The sequence below is a fragment of the Ovis canadensis genome, chromosome X (genome assembly GCF_042477335.2).
Source record: "Ovis canadensis isolate MfBH-ARS-UI-01 breed Bighorn chromosome X, ARS-UI_OviCan_v2, whole genome shotgun sequence".
Lineage (NCBI taxonomy): Eukaryota > Metazoa > Chordata > Mammalia > Artiodactyla > Bovidae > Ovis > Ovis canadensis.
The window spans coordinates 118,484,700-118,503,492 of record NC_091727.1 but is presented as its reverse complement, the minus strand read 5'-3'; the positions used below and the strand labels follow the sequence as shown (position 1 = coordinate 118,503,492).

Sequence of the window (18,793 nt, the reverse complement as noted above, 5' to 3'; positions counted from 1 at the left end):
TTGGAACTCAGCTTTCTTTATTGTCCAAATCTCACATCCATACGTGACTACTGGAAAAACCATAGCTGTGACTGTATGGACGTTTGTCAGCAAAATGATGTCTCTGCTTTTGAATACGCTGTCTAGGTTTGTCACAGCTTTTCTTCCAAGGAGCAAGCGTCATAATTTCATGGCTGCAGTCACTGTCTGCAGTGATTTTTGGAGCCCAAGAAAATAAATTCTGTCATTGTTTCCATGTTTCCCCATCTATTTGTCATGAAGTGATGGGACTGGATGCCGTGATCTTCGTTTTTTGAATGTTGAGTTTAAAGCCAGCTTTTTCACTCTCCTCTTTCACCTTCATCAAGAGGCTCTTTAGTTCTTCGCTTTCCGCCATTAGGGTGGTATCATCTGCATATCTGATATTGTTGATATATCTTCTCACAATTTTGATTCCAGCTTGTGATTCATCCAGCCTGGCAGGCATTTTTCATGATGTACTCTGCATGCAAGTTAAATAAACAGGGTGATAATATACAGCCTTGACCTACTCGTTTCCCAATTTTGAACTGTCCATTGTTCCATGTCCAGTTCTAACTATTGCATTTGACCTGCATGTAGGTTTCTCAGGAGACAGGTAAGGCGGTTTGGTATTCCAATCTCTTTAAGAATTTCCCACAATTTGTTGTGATACACAGTCAAATCAATAAATCAGGAATAGGTGTTTTTCTGGAATTCCCTTGCTTTTTCTATGATCCAATGGATATTGGCAATTTGATCTCTGGTTCCTTTGCCTTTTCTTAATCTAGCTTGTACATCTGGAAGTCCTTTAATTGGCAATAATTTAGTCTAAGGCCAAAGTGAGTCCTCAAACTCAAGTCTGATCTTTTCTTTATGTGGAAAGTAAAGCAAAGAAAGCATTGAGATTTTTTTAGAAAAGGTATGCCCATAGTGGAGGTATATGATAACACCTCAGCCATCTGGACCTTGGCTGTCTAGCAGTGGCAACTATTAAGGACCGTATAATTAGAATTATTCAGGAGACATAGAGACCTCTAGGAAAGAGACTGCTCCATGCAGTAAAGTTCATTATTTTTTTTTAAAGCTCCTCAGGTTTATTGAAAACCTTTATACTTCTTAAATAATTTTAAAAAGTCTGGTCATCTGATATTTACTCTCAGAGCAAAATAGAAGCATCGGACCGTGACAGATATGTTAGCACATAAGAATGTCAGAGAATACTCTGATTGCAAGAGAAGAATCAGGAAAATGATAGAAAGGACTCATATATTGCTCAGCCATTCCAAAAGGCAGTGCTTTCAACTTCTTCTCACATCGTGATGTTCAGAACCTGGTATCATTTGCACTGAATCCTGGGGTAAGCTGATGAGGCAGCTGATGGCCAGAAGAGACTGGCCCAGGGCTCTGCCTTCTTGGGGCCCTACCCTATTGCCTTGAAGGCTGAGAGAGGACCATTATTATGGCCCACTTGGAATCATTTGAGAAGCCTTGGTGTATTAAAGAATAGTAAAGATGGTAACTGATCCTGTTTATTAAAGAAATTTATTGAGCATTAAGTGCCATAAGAGGCACAAATGTATGTATTTTAGAGATAGTGTCATACAAAATGGCTAAAATATCTGCTTTCTTGCTTATAGTAGTGGTAAACCTATAGTTAATCAGAAAAATATAACTTCAGTTATAAATAGCAGAGACCTTATTGTGATTTTAAAAATGGTTTATCTGTTTTTAATCTCTATATGTATTTAATCTCTGTATCACAGATATAAACTAGTGGTTACCAGTGGGGAGAGGGAAGAAGGGAGATGCAAGACGGGGAAGGGGAATAAGAGATACACACTGCTATGTATAAAATAAGCTATAAGGATATATTGTACAGCATGGAGAATATAGCCACTATTTTATAATAACTTTATTTAAATTTTATTTTATGTTGGAGTATAGTTGACTTAACAATATCATGTTAGCTTGACTGGTGTACAACAAAGTGATTCAGTTATACATGTGCATATATCCATTCTTTTTCAGATTCCTTTTCCATATAAGTTATTAGAGAATATTGAATAGGGTTTCCTATGCTATACAGTAGATCCTTGTTGATTATCTATTTTATATATAGTAGTATGTATATGTCAATGCAAAACTCCTAATTTATCTCCTCCCCTCCACCTTTCCCCTTTGGTAACTGTAAGTTTGTTTTCAAAGTCTGTGAGTATGTTTCTGTTTTGTGAATAAGTTCATTTGTATTGTTTTTTTAGATTCCACATGTAAGTGATAACATATGATATTTGTGTTTGACTTCAATTAATGTATGATAACCTCTAGGTCCATCCATGTTGCTACAAATCTCATTATTTCATTCTTTTTTATGGCTGAGTAATATTCCATTGTATATATGTACCTCGTCTTCTTTATTCATTCCTTTGTTGATGGACATTTAAGTTGCTTCCATGTCTTGGCTATTGTGAGTAATGTACATTGGGGGTGCATGTATCTTTTCAAAGTGTGCTTTTCTCCAGATATATGCCCAGAGGAGTGGGATTGCTGGACCATATGTAATTCTTTTTTTATTTTTTTAAGGTATCTCCATGCTGTTCTTCATAGTGGTTTTACCAATTTAAATTCCCACCAACATGTGGGAGGGTTCCCTTTTCGCCTTACCCTCTCCAGCATTTATTGTTTGTAGACTTTCTGATGATGACCATTCTGGCTGGTGTGAGGTGATGCCTCATTGTAGTTTTGATTTGTATTTCTCTATTAATTAAGGATGTTGAGCATCTTTCCATCTGCTTTTTTTCCATCTATATGTCTTTTTTGGAGATACATCTATTTAGATCTTCTGCTCATTTTTAATTGGATTGTTTGGTTTTTGTTTTTTTGATATTCAGCTGGCGGGAGCTGTTTTTTTATATTTTGGAGATTAGTCCCTTGCTGGTCACTTCATTTACAAATATTTTCTCCCATTCTGTGGGTTGTCTTTTGTTTATGATTTCCTTTGCTATGCAGAAGCTTTTAAGTTTAATTAGATCCCATCTTTTTTGTTTTTATTTTCATTACTCCAGGAGTTAGCTCCAAAAAGATAGTGCTGCAATTTATGCCAAAGAGTGTTCTACCTATGTTTTCCTCTAGTGACATTATAATGCTGTAGAGGATATGATACTGTCACTGGGGAGAACTGCCTATATTTCCTTTGTAGCCATATTGATTTGAGTATATTTATTCCATAAAACAAGGGATTTGGGGAGTTAAATACCTACTATTTATATAAAAAAGGAATTATTTCAAAATTATACACTTTACCAATCACAGCTCATGAGATTATCTGTGAATTGTTGAACTTTTACAGTTAGTTGAGTTAATAAGAAGTAATCTGGGTTGTTTTTTTTTTGTTTTGTTTGTTTTTTTACATTTTTGGTAAGGACTCAACTAAAGAAGTTCCTAGGAAAATCAGTAAAGAGAGCGAAGCACCTTGCTGAGGAATATGGTGAACGTGCTGTAAATAAAGTTAAAAGTGTTAGAGACGAAGGTAAGGGAAATAGAACCCTTCAACTGAATATTTAATTGATTTGTAGTCATTTAAGTTTAGCCTGTAGTTTAAAAGAAACATTCTGTTTTATTGAAAGTAATAAATCTTTATAGCTTTTATCTTAGCATTTCAATAAATCATATTACTCTCACTATCAATTTTATGAGTGGAAAGAAAAATTTATTTATTTATCTTAAACATGAATTTGTACATATTTTGTGACTGTGGCAACTTGGAAGAGGTGTTTGTTCAATAATCAGTTGTAAATTAGTTTTGTACGACTGGTGTTTATAAATATTCTCAAAATTAGGTAGATTTTCTGAATTTCTGCACCTTAACCTCCTGTGCCCTTGTTATAACTGTATTGATTTGTTTTATTTAATAAGCACTTACATAGTATTTATTCTGTGCCAAACACTGCTCTCAGCACTTTCACCTGTATTAGCTCATTTACTCCTCTTAAAATGTCTATGAAGTAAGTACCATTATTGTTGTTGTTTAGTCACTAAGTCATATCTGACTCTTTGTGACTCTGTGGACTGTAGCCCACCAGGCTCCTCTGTCCGTGGGTTTTCCCAGGCAACAATACTGCAGTGTGTTGCCATTTCCTTCTCCAGGGGATCTTCCCGACCCAGGGATTGAACCCATGTCTCCTGCATTGCAGGCAGGTTCTTTACCACTGAGCCACCAGGGAAACCCCCATGACTGAGTACAGCGGGGTTACCATTATTATCCCATTTTATAAATAGGAACACTGAGGCACAGAAAGGTCGAATACCTTCCCCATAGTCACATAAATAATAAATGACAGAGCTGAATTTGGACCCAGGCAGTCCATGGGGTCGCAAAGAGTGGGACACGACTGAGCGACTTCACTTTCACTTTTCACTTTCATGCATTGGAGAAGGCAATGGCAACCCACTCCAGTGTTCTTGCCTGGAGAATCCCAGGGACGGAGGAACCTGGTGGGCTGCCATCTATGGGGTCGCACAGAGTCGGACACGACTGAAGCGACTTAGCAGCAGCAGCAGCAGCAGTCTGGTACTACCAGACTCCATGCTGCTAAACCGATATGCTGTTTAGTAGTAGACAGATTTTGCTTTTCCAATTAATGAATCTTCTTGTTAAGCAGTAGATATGAAAATATGATTGTAGCAATATCTGCATTAGCTAGTGATGCTTTCTATTGCTTTTCTATTCAGTTTTTCATACTGATCAAGATGATCCTTCATCAAGTGATGATGAAGGAATGCCATATACAAGACCAGTTAAATTCAAAGCAGCACATGGCTTCAAAGGACCTTACGATTTTGATCAGATCAAAGTGGTACAAGATCTTAGTGGTGAACATATGGTAAGCAACCTTTGTATTTTTAAGGATTGATTCTGTTTTCATTGAGAGAAATAATTTGGCTTCTTTAAAGCTGATGTCTTCTTATGTATATAATTTTGCTAGCCTGAGCCTGAAGAGTGAATTGATATAATATGATTTAATGAATAAGTAATGCAGAGTCTGTCTCTGAATTGTTGTTCAAGAAGTGACTTATAAGTAAACTCTAAGCCTGTATCATTAAGAAAGCTATGTAAACTTTCTCTTACCAAAGAAAGGTACCAAACTTAAAAGCAATTAAGGGTGATCTGTCATTTTGAACAATGTTTAAAATGTTCCCTGGTATATTTTAAATAATTTATACAAATATTTCAGAAGCTCGGTATATTTTGTGAAGTGAAAGAGCAAAGAGAGAGGTAGAGGTACAGGTTGTCTAAAAATGTACCAAAGTAGATGTCAAGTTCACAGAGTACATCACAGTTACCCCCTGAAAATGCTAGAAACACAGGGAAGAGTGTAATAAACTTAGAACTGGGTAAGTGATGCTGTGGGTCTTTGACCAGGGAATCTACTTATCTATTTACATTTTTAAATCTAAAAGTTGGCTTATACATATCAGGTGGCAACCAGATTTGAATTTACTTTGGTGCTTATAATCTACACATAAAACATTTGAGTCGTAGAGCATAGGGAACTATATTCAATATCCTGTGATAAACTATAATGGAAAAGAGTATAAAAAAGAATATGTATTATATTTGCAACTGAATCACTGCACTATATGGCAGAAATTAACACAGCATTGTAAATCAGCTACACTTCAGTAAAATAAAAGTTTTTTAAAAGCTTGAGTTGTTTATAGTAAGTTCCTTAAGGAATCTGATGAATTTCCTTGTACTATATTGAGACTTTTTCAGTATTTCTAGTTTTAAGTTAAAATCTCATGGCAGTATGTTCCAAATGACAAATTTCTTAACATTTTTGTGGGAATTTTGTGGAAATGAATATTCCAGTAAATAAACCGTTACCTCTAACTTGGATGATCTTTTTGATCTGCATAGATGTATGTTATCAATTTAATAGTGGTGATAAGTGGTGATATTTGGGATTTGGCCTTTCCAATTTAAGGATTCACGTTCTTTATTGCTTTCCCCCACATACCCCCCAACTCTTTTCAATACTGTCTGTCTGGGAATTTTAGCAATATGCTACAAAAGTTTTTTTCTGGGGAGAAAAACAGAATGAGACTGCACCATTCCAACACTTCCAAATGCCCAGTGCTATGAGGATTACTGCTAGGGTGCACCTTATTCTTCCCTCAGCCCTTGTCAAGAGTTGTTATTGCTATTCTCAGGGCTGTGCCCCCTCCTATCCCACTTGCTGTCATGTTCAGCTAGGAGACTAAGACCCCAAGCTAGGATTTGTACTTTTGCAGTGAAGGTTTCTGGCCACCTCAGATCTCCCATTTCCGTTAATATGTGGACAATATATAGGTCTTGAAGTTGTTAGTTTACATTATAGCAAACTGCAGCTCAGCTGTCTTTCCCCTGTCTTCTAAAGGCCCCTTTTGTGGTATTATAACGCCACTGGACTGTTAGCTTTAAGTGGTGCTAGTCATGTGAGCATTATTTTAGTATACAATAAGTCTCCTACATACAAACCTTCAACCTGCGAACTTTCAAAGATGCGAACCTGTATTTGCATGTCCAATCACGTAAGTTCGCGTGTCTGGCATACATGGTCACATGTGTGCATCCTCTACAAGTGGCTGTGCTTTTGTGTACTTTACAGTACTGTATAGAGTACAGTAGTACAGTATCCTTATTTCAAGCCCAGGATGTCTGGAAGCAAGTATAAAAGCAGTGGTGATATAGGTGGTACTACTCTACTTTTCAAGGTACTGTACTGTAAGATTAAAAATGTTGTCTTAATTTTTTGTGTTTGTATATTTTTTGTTTGAAAAGTATCATAAATCTACTACAGTACAGTACTGTATAGCCGATTGTGTTAGTTGGGTACCTAAGCTAACTTTGTTGGACTTAAGAACAAATTGGACTTAGGAAGGCACTTTTGGAATGGAACTTGTTTATATGCAAGGACATTATTGTATGTATCATTTGGCATACAACTTATAATATAAGGGGTTTTTTTGGCTGAAAAATAATGTCTCAACTTTTGAACTTTGAACCTTCTTTTGTTTTCACAGGGAGCTGTGTGGACCATGAAATTTTCTCACTGTGGCAGATTACTTGCCTCTGCTGGACAAGACAATGTAGTGAGAATATGGGCTTTAAAAAATGCTTTTGACTATTTCAACAATATGCGAATGAAATACAATACAGAAGGTATTTTTCCTTTATTGGCAGGATTTTAAAAATCTGGAGACATTAGGTATAATAATACGCTCTTATCTGGCAATCATTTGCAGCAACCACTACTTTCCGTAAAAGCCACAAACCTAAAAGTAAGACAGAAGTCAACAGCAAAAAGCATCTAAACCCAGTGAAAAAAACTACCACAAAGTTTTTGACTTTATCTGTTATCAGGTATACTGCAGAGTTAAATTCATGAACTATTGAGGACAAGGTGGTTTGGTTTCCCCTGGTAACTTTCAAGTCTATCCTAGGTTAAAATGAAATGTGTGATTAATCTAGAAAAAGAATGAGAATAATACATACATCTAATAAGTAAAGAATGATTAAGGAAACATAAGCCATGGAAAGTAAATGTGATTTGTCAATACATCAATGAGTATATGAAACTAGGTTAAATGGAAAAGAGTAACCCCCGAATATGATGTGTATACACACAATTACAACTATGTAAAATATTTCTGTATTATGTTATCAGCAAAGTGTTTAGAATTGATGTTTTAGGAGCTTTAAGTGTATAGGATTATTTTCTTGTAATTATTGTCATTATTTAACTGCAGTACATTTTCACCACAAACCTCTTGCTATCCAGTCATCCAAGGCTGAATACATTAAGTTAACATATGGGAGAAAGAAGAATAGAGGTGACCATGGGCAGGAGTATAGAATATAGTTGCAGTAGTAGTTTGAGGAACATAGAAATCTAGGGAGAGCCACTAAACCGGCCAGCGGGGCCCATATACTTTAGTAGCCCCATGAGGTTGTTTGAAATATGTTATAATAACATAATTTGAGATCATAATGAGTTGACAGAAAGTAAAGCTGTTTATTGTACATTTCTTTTATTGCCCTGCCTAGAGCAGACAATTTTCAGTGGCCATTGAGCCCAGACACTTTTTGCCCCTTTATTGTTTGTCTTGCTAATTGTTCTGATTGACAAGAATGTCTTCACAATGAATAATGAGGATATAACAATATTTTATTAAATTGGAGATGTGATAAAGCCAATTTATAAAGATTCTATATAAAAACAAGAAAAGCAAATACTTTGGTGCCTAAGAGTTAATGCTTTGCTTGTTTAGAAAAATACATTTTTCTAGAATGATGCATTCTATGACTTTTAATTAGGTGTTACTGTATTATTATTTGTGATTGATGTTTTCTTTGTGTGTGTATATACAGTTGTATATACATACATGCCTTTTAACAATTATTATGTCATTTTAGGACGTGTGTCCCCATCACCTTCTCAGGAAAGTCTAAATTCATCAAAATCTGATACAGATACAGGGGTATGTTCATTATTTTATGGTTACTGTTGTTACATGCTATGATTTTTTTAACCATGAAATACCTTGTTTATCAGATATTACAGATTCATGAAAACACTTAAAATTGAGATGCATTAGAAATGAGAATTCCTTCTGTTAGAATTAGTAAATGAAAAATTGTGATGGTTAAAGGTTGTCACACAGTGACTAATATTATTCAAACTACTATACTAATGTAAATCTAAACAAAAAAATTCCCTCTCCTCAAATCCATGTGAGGTACTTTATTTAAAAATTTTCTCCTAGTTTTTGCCCACACCACACAGCATGTGAGATCTTAGTTCCCTGGCCAGGGATTGAACCTTTTCCCCCGGAGTCCCTAGATATTTTTAAAATAATAAAAGTAATGGATACCTGAATAAGAAGTAACTAAGAAAAGAAAAAAAGATGCTGAAATATCTTAATTTTTCCATCTTCTTGGTTTAGTAAATGCTTTATTCCAGTGTCAGGTAGTTTAAAATATCTTAATGATTTTCATTTGGTCTCAGAGCTGGAAAGTTAAACATAACCAGTTTTAAACCTAAAAAGCAGAATGCAAAATTTTCTAAGCTGTCCCCTGTGGTTCTTATGTATTGAGTGAGGCAAAGGTTATGCAAATAAAGAGAACCTAAAATGTTCACCTGCTCAGTAGTATTTTCCTGGGATTTCATTAGCTCTATGGTATTTGACACGAATTTTTCCCTACTCTAAACATACTCCCCTCAGCTTTCCATGGTTCTGTTCTTCCTTGTTCTCTTCCTATACCCCTGCTGTCTCTTCCTCTTCCACCCCTTTAAGTATTGCTGTTTCCTTGAGTTTTGTCCTTTGTCCATTCTCAATTAAGATATTCACTTACTGCCTCCAATCCTGAACTGGCTTTGGCTCCAAAATTCTTGTCTTCTTTCAAGAGCTTTATGTTTTTTAAACAACAATGAAATCTTATTGTGCATGTTGCCCTTTTCACATAACAATATATAAAGGCTCTCTCCACCTACATGTTCTTTAAGCACATCAATTTTGAGTGTCTGTTACATGTTCCACACACTGCTAGATTCAGCAAAATCAAAGGAGACTTATTTTGTGGCCTCAGGGATCTTGCTGACTAGTGAAATAGGTATACCTGCAGTTATAGTATTTGATGATAATACTCTATCAAAGATACTACACAAATATACAAGTTAGCCTTATGAATCAGGGTGTCAGGAAAAGCTCCCTGGAGGCTTTGAACAAGGAGTCAATTATGTAAGACAAGGAAGGAAGGGGAGTATCAGAGCAGATAGCAAGTGCAAAAGCATGGAGGCTGAAACAGCATGGCATGTTAAAGGTACTACCTGGCTGGACCAAAGGCTGCATGTGTGGGAGTTGTAGGAAAGGAGACAGGATTGGGATTTTAAGTGGCTTTTTATGTTAAACCAAGACATGAACTTTATCCTCAAGGTACTGGGGAAGGATGGGCTTTGAGGAGTTTAGATCAGAAGCTGAGTTAAAATGTTTAGATTTTTGTTTTGGAAAGAGCATTCTGGTAGCAGTGTAAAAGACAGATTGGATGGAGGTTCCAGGCTAGAGACAGGGAGACCGTTTAAGAGGCTCTCAACTTCATAAAGAAATGAGTACTTCAATTATGGTAGATTAAGATAGTAATGAGTCTAGAAACCATAAAGAGGAGCTGAATTTGAGAAATATAAAAGAAAGAATTGATAACTCACTACCTGGGGCAAAAAATGAGTAGCATAGGATGATTCCCATGTGTCTGACTTGAGCAGCTGGTTAGATATTAATGATCATTCACGAAAATGTATTTTATTATTATCTACTCACAACCCTGCTCCTGCTCTTTTGAGCCATCTTTAATGGCATCAATATCCATAAATTACCTTTTTAAGTCAGTTAGAAACACTCTATTACTTTTTCTTTCTCACTCACAGGTCAAATTAGTTAAAAATTCTATCCAGTCTACCTCTTCCTATGTCCATGGAATCTGTCACCTCATCACTCACATCATCTTGACCCTTGATACTTATTTAGATGCTTGCTGTAGCCTCCTAATTGGGTTTTCTGTCTCTGGTCTCTACTGCCACTAGTTTTTTTTTGTTTGTTTGTTTGTTTTTGCCACACCACAAGGCTTGCGAATGGAACCTGTGGCCCCTGGTTTGGAAGCAAGGAATCCTAACCACTGGACCATTAGGGAATTCCAGACTTGAGTGTATCATTTTGTGATTTAAAATCGTCTAGTGGCTCCTTGTCACCATCCTTCCTGATATTACCTCTTCTTACCTTTTTAACTCAGTACTGATTTCCTAGTACCTCTGCATCCTACTGGCTAGGCCAGATGTAGGTCTGTACCCTAAATACTCACTTTCATGTCTTCATTCATGTGGTTTGCTTTGCCAGGAATTCCCTTCCTATCCCCTTTCCTTACAGAGCAAATCCCCACTTATCCTTCAGGATTCAGCCTAAATATCTTATCTTCTCATTATTTTCCCTGAGTCATGCAAGCAAAATTGTTCCTCGCTTGTGTTCTGATAGTATGTCATATGTACTTTGACATTGATATTACTTACTGTGTCTTCCTTGGCAGTTTGTCCCTCTGGCTAGGCTCAGAACCAATTGAAGGCAAATATCTGTGTATCACAGATCTTAGTATCCTTGAACCTAACCCCATGCCTGACTGCAGCAGGCCTAAATCAGTGTTAAATTACCACTTCTATGCCTTTCATTCATTCCTATTCCCTTATCTAGATGCCTGCAGTCTCCCTTTTTTTTCTACTTTAAACTTGGCCTGTTCTTCAAGGCCCATTTCCTCCATAAAACCTTTACTAACTAATGTAGTCGTTAAAATTTTAACTACTTTGCCTTAGGGGAAAAGGATTTGCTTTTATTAGTTTAATTCACAGTAAAGCTTCCAGGTCTTGATTACTATTAAAAACAGGGACTATTTGTACCATCTTATATTATCTTATTTTAACAATGCTACTTACAAATTATTAACTACTTCCATTCCTACCCTCCCCCAAACCCCTAAGTAACTCCCAACATTGTTTGAATAGAAGACATATTAAATGAGGAGCATAGGGACTTTCCTGGCAGTCCAGTGATTGGGATGCCACACTTCCACTGAAGGAAACAAAGGGTCCAGTCCCTGGTTGGGTAACTAAGATCCCACATGCTGTGTGGTCTAGCTGGGTTGTAGGGTAGCAAGGCGGGAGCAGTTGGGGGGGGGATGGGAAATGAACATAGTAGTTCTTTTTTTTTTTAATAAATTTATTTATTTTAATTGGAGGTTAACTGCTTTACAATATTGTATTGGTTTTGCCATACATCAACATGTATCCACCACAGGTATACATAGTTCTTTGACCCAGAAAGTACTGATGCCCTGAAGTACTCAACTCTATTTTCTGGGGTAGTTGAGTATCATTTATATCTGTTATTTTCAGGAAAAGATTCTTTGGGGTTTCTTTCATGTCTGTCATTCTATATGGAGACAGTTAAATGAAGACCCTATGCCTTTGGAGTTTGATATCTAGTATTATCTTTGAACCTATTACTTGCTGCAGTGAGGCACAGTAAGCACAGTAGAGTTTATTTCCCTTATATATGTGTTCTTTTTTCTTTTTCCTCATGATAGTGGTATCTTATATTTTATCTCTTTTGAGATATAGACTTACATCTCTTACAGACTCTTGGCTTCTTAGCATCCATGTAAAATAGAGTCCATAAAAGTACTTATTGTACAGTTGGGCATACAGAGTGACATACCCAACATCACTCACCTACTCATTGGTTATGCCAAGCCTAGAATTCTGGCTCTTATACTCTGTTTCTATTGATTTCCGAAAGTAGCTCAGTAAACATAAGGAAGAAGGGTGTGTTTAGTTTGCTCCATTATGCTACAGTCATGTAACATTTCTTCTTGACACTAGAAGTTGTAAGTATGATGTTTGCCTAAAAATTAATGTTTTTCTTGGATAAATCTATTTATGTTTGGTGCACTTTATTAGTGGAATACCAATATGGTTGTTATAGCATTTAGTTTCTGCTTAGAATTTTTGAGAATAGATTGTAGGGGAAGAAAAAATTTCCTCTACCATCTTACATTCTGTGGCTGGGATCTATGAAATAATCTGACAAAAGACAGATTAAGAGGAGAGACTGTTTATTATGTATGCATATGGAGGCCTTCCTAGGGAAAGAGTGAAGACCCCAAAAAGCTGTTATACACAGGAGCTTATATATCATTTTAACAAAGAGCAAGAAGTTAGTGGAAAAGTGACAAGATAAAGAAAAAGGAGTTTAGGCTTTTAGGGGCAGTAAATTGTGAGAAGGTAAATCTGTTGGGGAAACTAATGGAAGGTAACGGTTATTTACTAAGATTCTGTTTAGGCAGATAAGATTGATTCTCTCCTTCCTGGTAAGGGAGAGGTGAGGGGGAGACACCTTCACAAAGGGCATTTTATGCTCTGCTTTCAGATAGAAAGGAGGAGGGCAGATGTTTTTTCTTGTCTCTTTCTTCTCAGTTGCCTTCAGCTCAAAAGAATCCTTAGGCAAAGGGGCATGTTTTGGGGTGACATTCTCATCCCCTTCAAAATCATTAGAGTCTAAAGCTTGGATGAAAGGACTTAACTGTAAGAAAGTGAGAGGAAATTTTTGTGAAATTGTACACATGCAGTATTTTATTTAAAATGCACACTAGTTTATATTTGGTTCAGCCAACAAACAATTATTAAATGTCAAAAATGTGTTAGGCACTAAAAATATAAAGATGCAGTGGATAATTCATGCCAACAAGCAATGTGTGGGAGAAGACATATATCAACAATGATAATATATGCCCAAAACAGAATTACCATTTTCCTGAGAAAACACTCCTTTGATGGTCTACATACTTGATATCAATCAGGTCACTGTTTAATAAATATGTTATCTCCTGAGTTAGAAGCTGTGATCACTTTTCATTCTTTTGTTTCTTTCAGTGTCTACTCATTTACCATATCCTGTCCACTTAATCTGAAGTGTCTTTGGAATATGGCCATTCCTTTCATTTCCACTACTACAATCCAGGCCTTTATCTCTTACCTGGACCATTAGAGCTGTTCTCCCAGATTCCACTCTTTGATCCACACTGCCAGCAGAATTAGTTTCCTGTAAAACAAATCTGATCATGTTCAGTTCAGTTCAGTTCAGTCGCTCAGTCGTGTCTGACTCTTTGTTGACCCCATGAATTGCAGCATACCAGGCCTCCCTGTCCATCACCAACTCCCAGAGTTCACTCAAACTCACGTCCATCAAGTCGGTGATACCATCCAGCCATCTCATCCTCTGTCGTCGCCTTCTCCTCCTGCCCCCAATCCCTCCCAGCATCAGAATCTTTTCCAGTGAGTCAACTCTTCACATGAGGTGGCCAAAGTATTGGAGTTTCAGCTTCAACATCAGTCCTTCCAGTGAATATTCAGGACTGATCTCCTTTAGGATGGACTGGTTTGATCTTGCAGTCCAAGGGGCTCTCAAGAGTCTTCTGCAACACCACAGTTCAAAAGCATCAATTCTTCGGTGCTCAGCTTTCTTCACAGTCCAACTCTCACATCCATACGTGACTACTGGAAAAACCATAGCCTTGACCTGATCATGTTACTCTACTGTTTAAGCGCTCCTTTTGGCTCTCTTTTTTTCCTATAGGATTAGGTCTAAATTCCTTAGATGACTCAGTCTTTCAGAGATCAGCCTGACCTCAGCTCTCACTGTTACTTCCAACCCTTCCCTCTCCCAAACCTTATGGGAGCCACTTGGTTGTTCATGCCCCAACAAAAATGTCAGACCCTTTGTTGATTCCATGTATTTACATATGCTTTTCCCCTTTTGCCTGGGAAATTCATTTAAGACTTTTCTCCTCATTGAAACATTCCTTGCTTCACCTAATTTAATCAGTGCTCCCTCACTGTTCCATGGTACTTTACCCGTAGTTCTGTTAAAAGCATTTACTATATACTATATCAATTTATGTAATAACATTTTATGAGCCTTTACTCTGTGCCATGTATTTCACTAAGTACATTTTATGTCTTACTTAGCCTCACAACAATCCTGGTACTGTTGTGAAGTACTATTAAGAACCCTGTTTTACAGATGAAGAAAAGAAGGCTAACTTAGATATTGAGTGATATACCAATTTTACACAGTAGGTAGACAGTACCAGAATTAGAACCCAGCTCTAATCAGTCTTTTGGGCTTCCCTGGTGGCTCGGATTGTAAAGAATCTGCCTGCAATGAGAATATCCGGGTTCAATCCCTGGGTCAGAGTGATCCCCTGGAGTAGGGATTGGCTACCCACTCAAGTATTCTTGCCTGGAGAATCACATGGATAGAGGAGCCTGGAGAGCTACACTCCGTGGGGTCAAAAAAAGCCAGACATGACTGAACAAGTAACACTTTCACTTTTCTGATCTGTCTTTAGATCTAATGCTGTTAACCATTATGCTCCACTAGTTGGCATCTGAAGGTCTGGTACTGTGTCTTCATTTAGTCAGCAAATACTTATTGAGCATCTGTTGTTGTTCAGTTGCTAAGTCATGTCCAACTCTTTGCAAGCCCATGGGCTGCAGCACGCCAGGCTCCCCTGTCCTTCACTATCTCCTAGAGTTTGCTCAAATTCATATCTGTTGAGTTGGTGCTATCTAACCATCTCATCCTCTACTGTCCTCTTCTTTTGTCTTCTGTCTTTTCCAGCATCAAGTTATTTTCCCGAGAGCTGGCTCTTTGCATCAAGTGGCCAAAGTATTGGAGCTTCAGGTTCAGCATCAGTCCTTCTAATGAATATTCAGGGTTGATTTTTTTAGGATTGACTGTTTTGATCTCCTTACTGTCCAAGGGACTCTCAAGAGTCTTAAAACCATAATTCAAAAGCATTAATTATTTGGTGCTCAGCCTTCTTTCCAGTTCAACTCTCACATCTTTACATGACTACTGGAAAAACCACAGTGACTATATGGACCTTTGCTGGCAAAGTAATGTCTCTGCTCTTTAATATGCTGTCTAGGTTTGTCATAGCTTTCCTTCCAAGAAGCAAGCATCTTTGAATTTCACTGCTGCTGTCACTGTCTGCAGTGATATTGGAGCCCAAGAAAATAAAATGTGTTGCTGCTTCTACTTTTATCTCTTCTATTTGCCATGAAGTGATGGGACCAGATGCCATGACCTTAGTTTTTTGAATGTTGAGTTTAAAGCCAGCTTTTTCACTCTCCTCTTTCACCTTCATCAAGAGGCTCTTTAGTTCCTCTTCACTTTCTGCCATAAGGGTAGTGGTATCTTCATATCTGAGGTTATTGATATTTCTCCCGGCAATCTTGATTCCAGCTTGATTCATCCAGCCTGGCATTTCACATGATGTACTGTGCGTATAAGTTAAATAAGCCAGGGTGACAATATACAGCCTTGATGTATCCCTTTTCCTATTTGGAACCAGTCTGTTGTTCCATGTCCAGTTCTAACTGTTGCTTCTTGACCTAAATACAGGTTTCTCAGGAGGCAGGTAAGGGGGTCTGGTATTCTCATCTCTTGAAGAATTTTCCAGTTTGTTGTGATCCACACAGTCAAAGGCTTTCACATAGTCGATGAAGCAGATGTTTTTCTGGAACTCCCTTGCTTTCTCTGTGATCCTGTGAATGCTGGCAATTTGATCTTGGTTCCTCTGCCTTTTGTAAACCCAGCTTGTACATCTGGAAGTTTTTAGTTCACATATTGTTGAAGCCTGGCTGAAGGATTTTGAGCATAACTTTAGTAGCATGTGAAATGAGCACAATTATACGGTAGTTTGGCACTGCCCTTCTTTGAGACTGGAATGAAAACTGACCTTTTCCAGTCCTGTGGCCATTGCTGAGTTTTCCAAATTTGCTCGCACTTTGAATGCAACACTTTTAACAGCATCACCTTTTAGGATTTTAAATAACTCAGCTGGAATTCCATCACCTCCACTAGCTTTGTTCATAGTAATGCTGCCTAAGGCCCCCTTGATTTCACACTCCAGGATGTTTGGCTCTAGGTGAGTGCCCACACCATCATGGTTATCCAGGTCCTTAAGACCTTTTTTGTATAGTTCTGTGTATTCTTGCCACCTGTTCTTTATCTCTTTTGCCTGTTTGGTCCTTACATTTCCTGTCCTTTATTTTGCCCATCCTTGCATGAAATGTTCCCTTGGTATCTCCAGTTTTGACAAGGTCTCTAGTCTTTCCCATTTTATTGTTTTCCTCTAGTTCTTTGCACTTTCATTGAAGAAGGCCTGTTATCTCTCCTTGCTATTCTCTGGAATGCTTCATTCAGTTGGGTATATTTTTCCTTTTCTCCCTTGCCTTTCACCTCCCAGCTATTTGTAAAGCTTCCTCAGACAACCTCTTTACCTTCTTGCATTTCTTTTTCTTGGTGATTGTTTTGGTCACTGCCTCCTGTACAGTGTTATGAACCTCTGTTCATAGTTCTTTAGGCACTCTGTCTACCAGATCTAGTCCCTTGAATCTGTTTGTCACTTCCACTATATAATCATAAGGGATTTGATTTAGGTCATATCTGAATGGCCTAATGGTTTTCCCTAATTTCTTCAATTAAGCCTGAATTTTGCAATAAGGAACTCATGATCTGAGCCACAGTCAGCTCCAAATCTTCTTTTTGCTGGCTGTGTAGAGCGTCTCCATCTTTGGCTGCAAAGAATATAATCAGTCTGTTTTCAGTATTGACCATTTGGTGATGTCCATGTGTAGAGTCATCTCTTGTGTTGTTGGAAGAGTATGTTTGCTATGACCAGTGTGTTCTCTTGAGAAAACTCTGTTAACCTTTGCCCTTCTTTATTTTGTACGTCAAGGCCAAACTTGGCTGTTACTCCAGGTATCTCTTGACTTCCAATTCCCTATTGGAATTTTGCACTCCAATTCCCTATGATGAAAAGGACATCTTTTTTTTTTTTTTGGATGTTGGTTCTAAAAGGGCTTGTAGGTCTTCATAGAACTGGTCAACTTCAGCTTCTTCAACATCAGTGGTTGGGGCATAGACTTGGATTCCTGTGATGTTGAGTGGTTTGCCTTAGAAACGAACTGAGATCATTCTGTCATTTTTGAGATTGCACCTAAGTACTGCATTTCAAACTCTTGTTGACTATGAGGGCTACTCCATTTCTTCTATGGGATTCTTGCCTACAGTAGTAGATATAATGGCCATCTGAATTAAATTGGCCCATTCCCATTCATTTTTGTTCACTGATTACTAAGATATTGATGTTCACTCTTGCTGTCTCCTGCTTGATCACATCCAGTTTACCTTGATTCATGAACCTAACATTCTAGCTTCTTACACACTATTGTTCTTTACAGCATTGAACTTTACTTTCACCACCAGGCACATCGACAAATGAACATCATTTCCACTTTGGCCCCACCACTTCTTTCTTTCTGGAACTATTAGTAATTGCCTGGAGAAGGCAATGGCAACCCACTCCAGTACTCTTGCCTGGAAAAGCCCATGGACAGAGGAGCATGGTGGGCTGCAGTCCATGGGGTCATGAAGAGTCAGACACGATTGAGCGACTTCACTTTTCACTTTTCACTTTCATGCATTGGAGAAGGAAATGGCAACCCACTCCAGTGTTCTTGCCTGGAGAATCCCAGGGATGGGGGAGCTTGGTGGGCTGCCGTCTATGGGGTCGCACAGAGTCAGACACGACTGAAGTGACTTAGCAGCAGCAGCAGCAGTTAATTGCCCTCCACTCTTCCCCAGTAGCATATTGGACACCTTCTGACCTATGAGGGGGCAGGGGAAGGCGCTCATCTTTTGGTATCATCTTTCGGTGTCATAACTGTTTATGTTAATGGGGTTCTCACAGCAAGAACACTGCAGTGGTTTGCCATTCCCTCCTCCAGTGGACCACATTTTGTCAGAACTCTCTACTGTGACCCGTCTTTCTTGGGTGACCCTGCACAGCATGGCTCAGAGCTTCATTGAGTTATGCAAGCCCCTTCTCCATGACAAGGCTCTGATCCATGAAGGCTGGGGATATAGTAGTGAATAAAATAAACCAAAAAATCTATTTTTGTGAAACTTACTCTCATGGTTGAAGACAGAGAGACAAAACAAGTAAATTTTGTAACATATTAGAAGGTGAAAATTTTCATGGAAAAAAATAAAGTGGGGTGATGGGAGGTAAATACAGTGGACAAGCAAAGCTTCGTTGAGAAGTTGTCATTTGAGGAAAACTTGAAGGAGGTGAGAGAGGGAT

General features: G+C 37.9%; 1 protein-coding gene across 1 annotated transcript in view; it reads left to right on the top strand.

Moving 5' to 3' along the window:
* WDR44 (WD repeat domain 44) overlaps positions 1-18,793 on the top strand; it is an 88,687-nt gene that overhangs the window by 50,498 nt on the left and 19,396 nt on the right. Inside the window, exons 9-12 of the mRNA XM_070292123.1 lie at positions 3,420-3,526; positions 4,729-4,880; positions 7,063-7,201; positions 8,456-8,520. Coding sequence (XP_070148224.1) covers positions 3,420-3,526; positions 4,729-4,880; positions 7,063-7,201; positions 8,456-8,520 — 463 coding nt within the window. The remainder of the gene's footprint in view (positions 1-3,419; positions 3,527-4,728; positions 4,881-7,062; positions 7,202-8,455; positions 8,521-18,793) is intronic.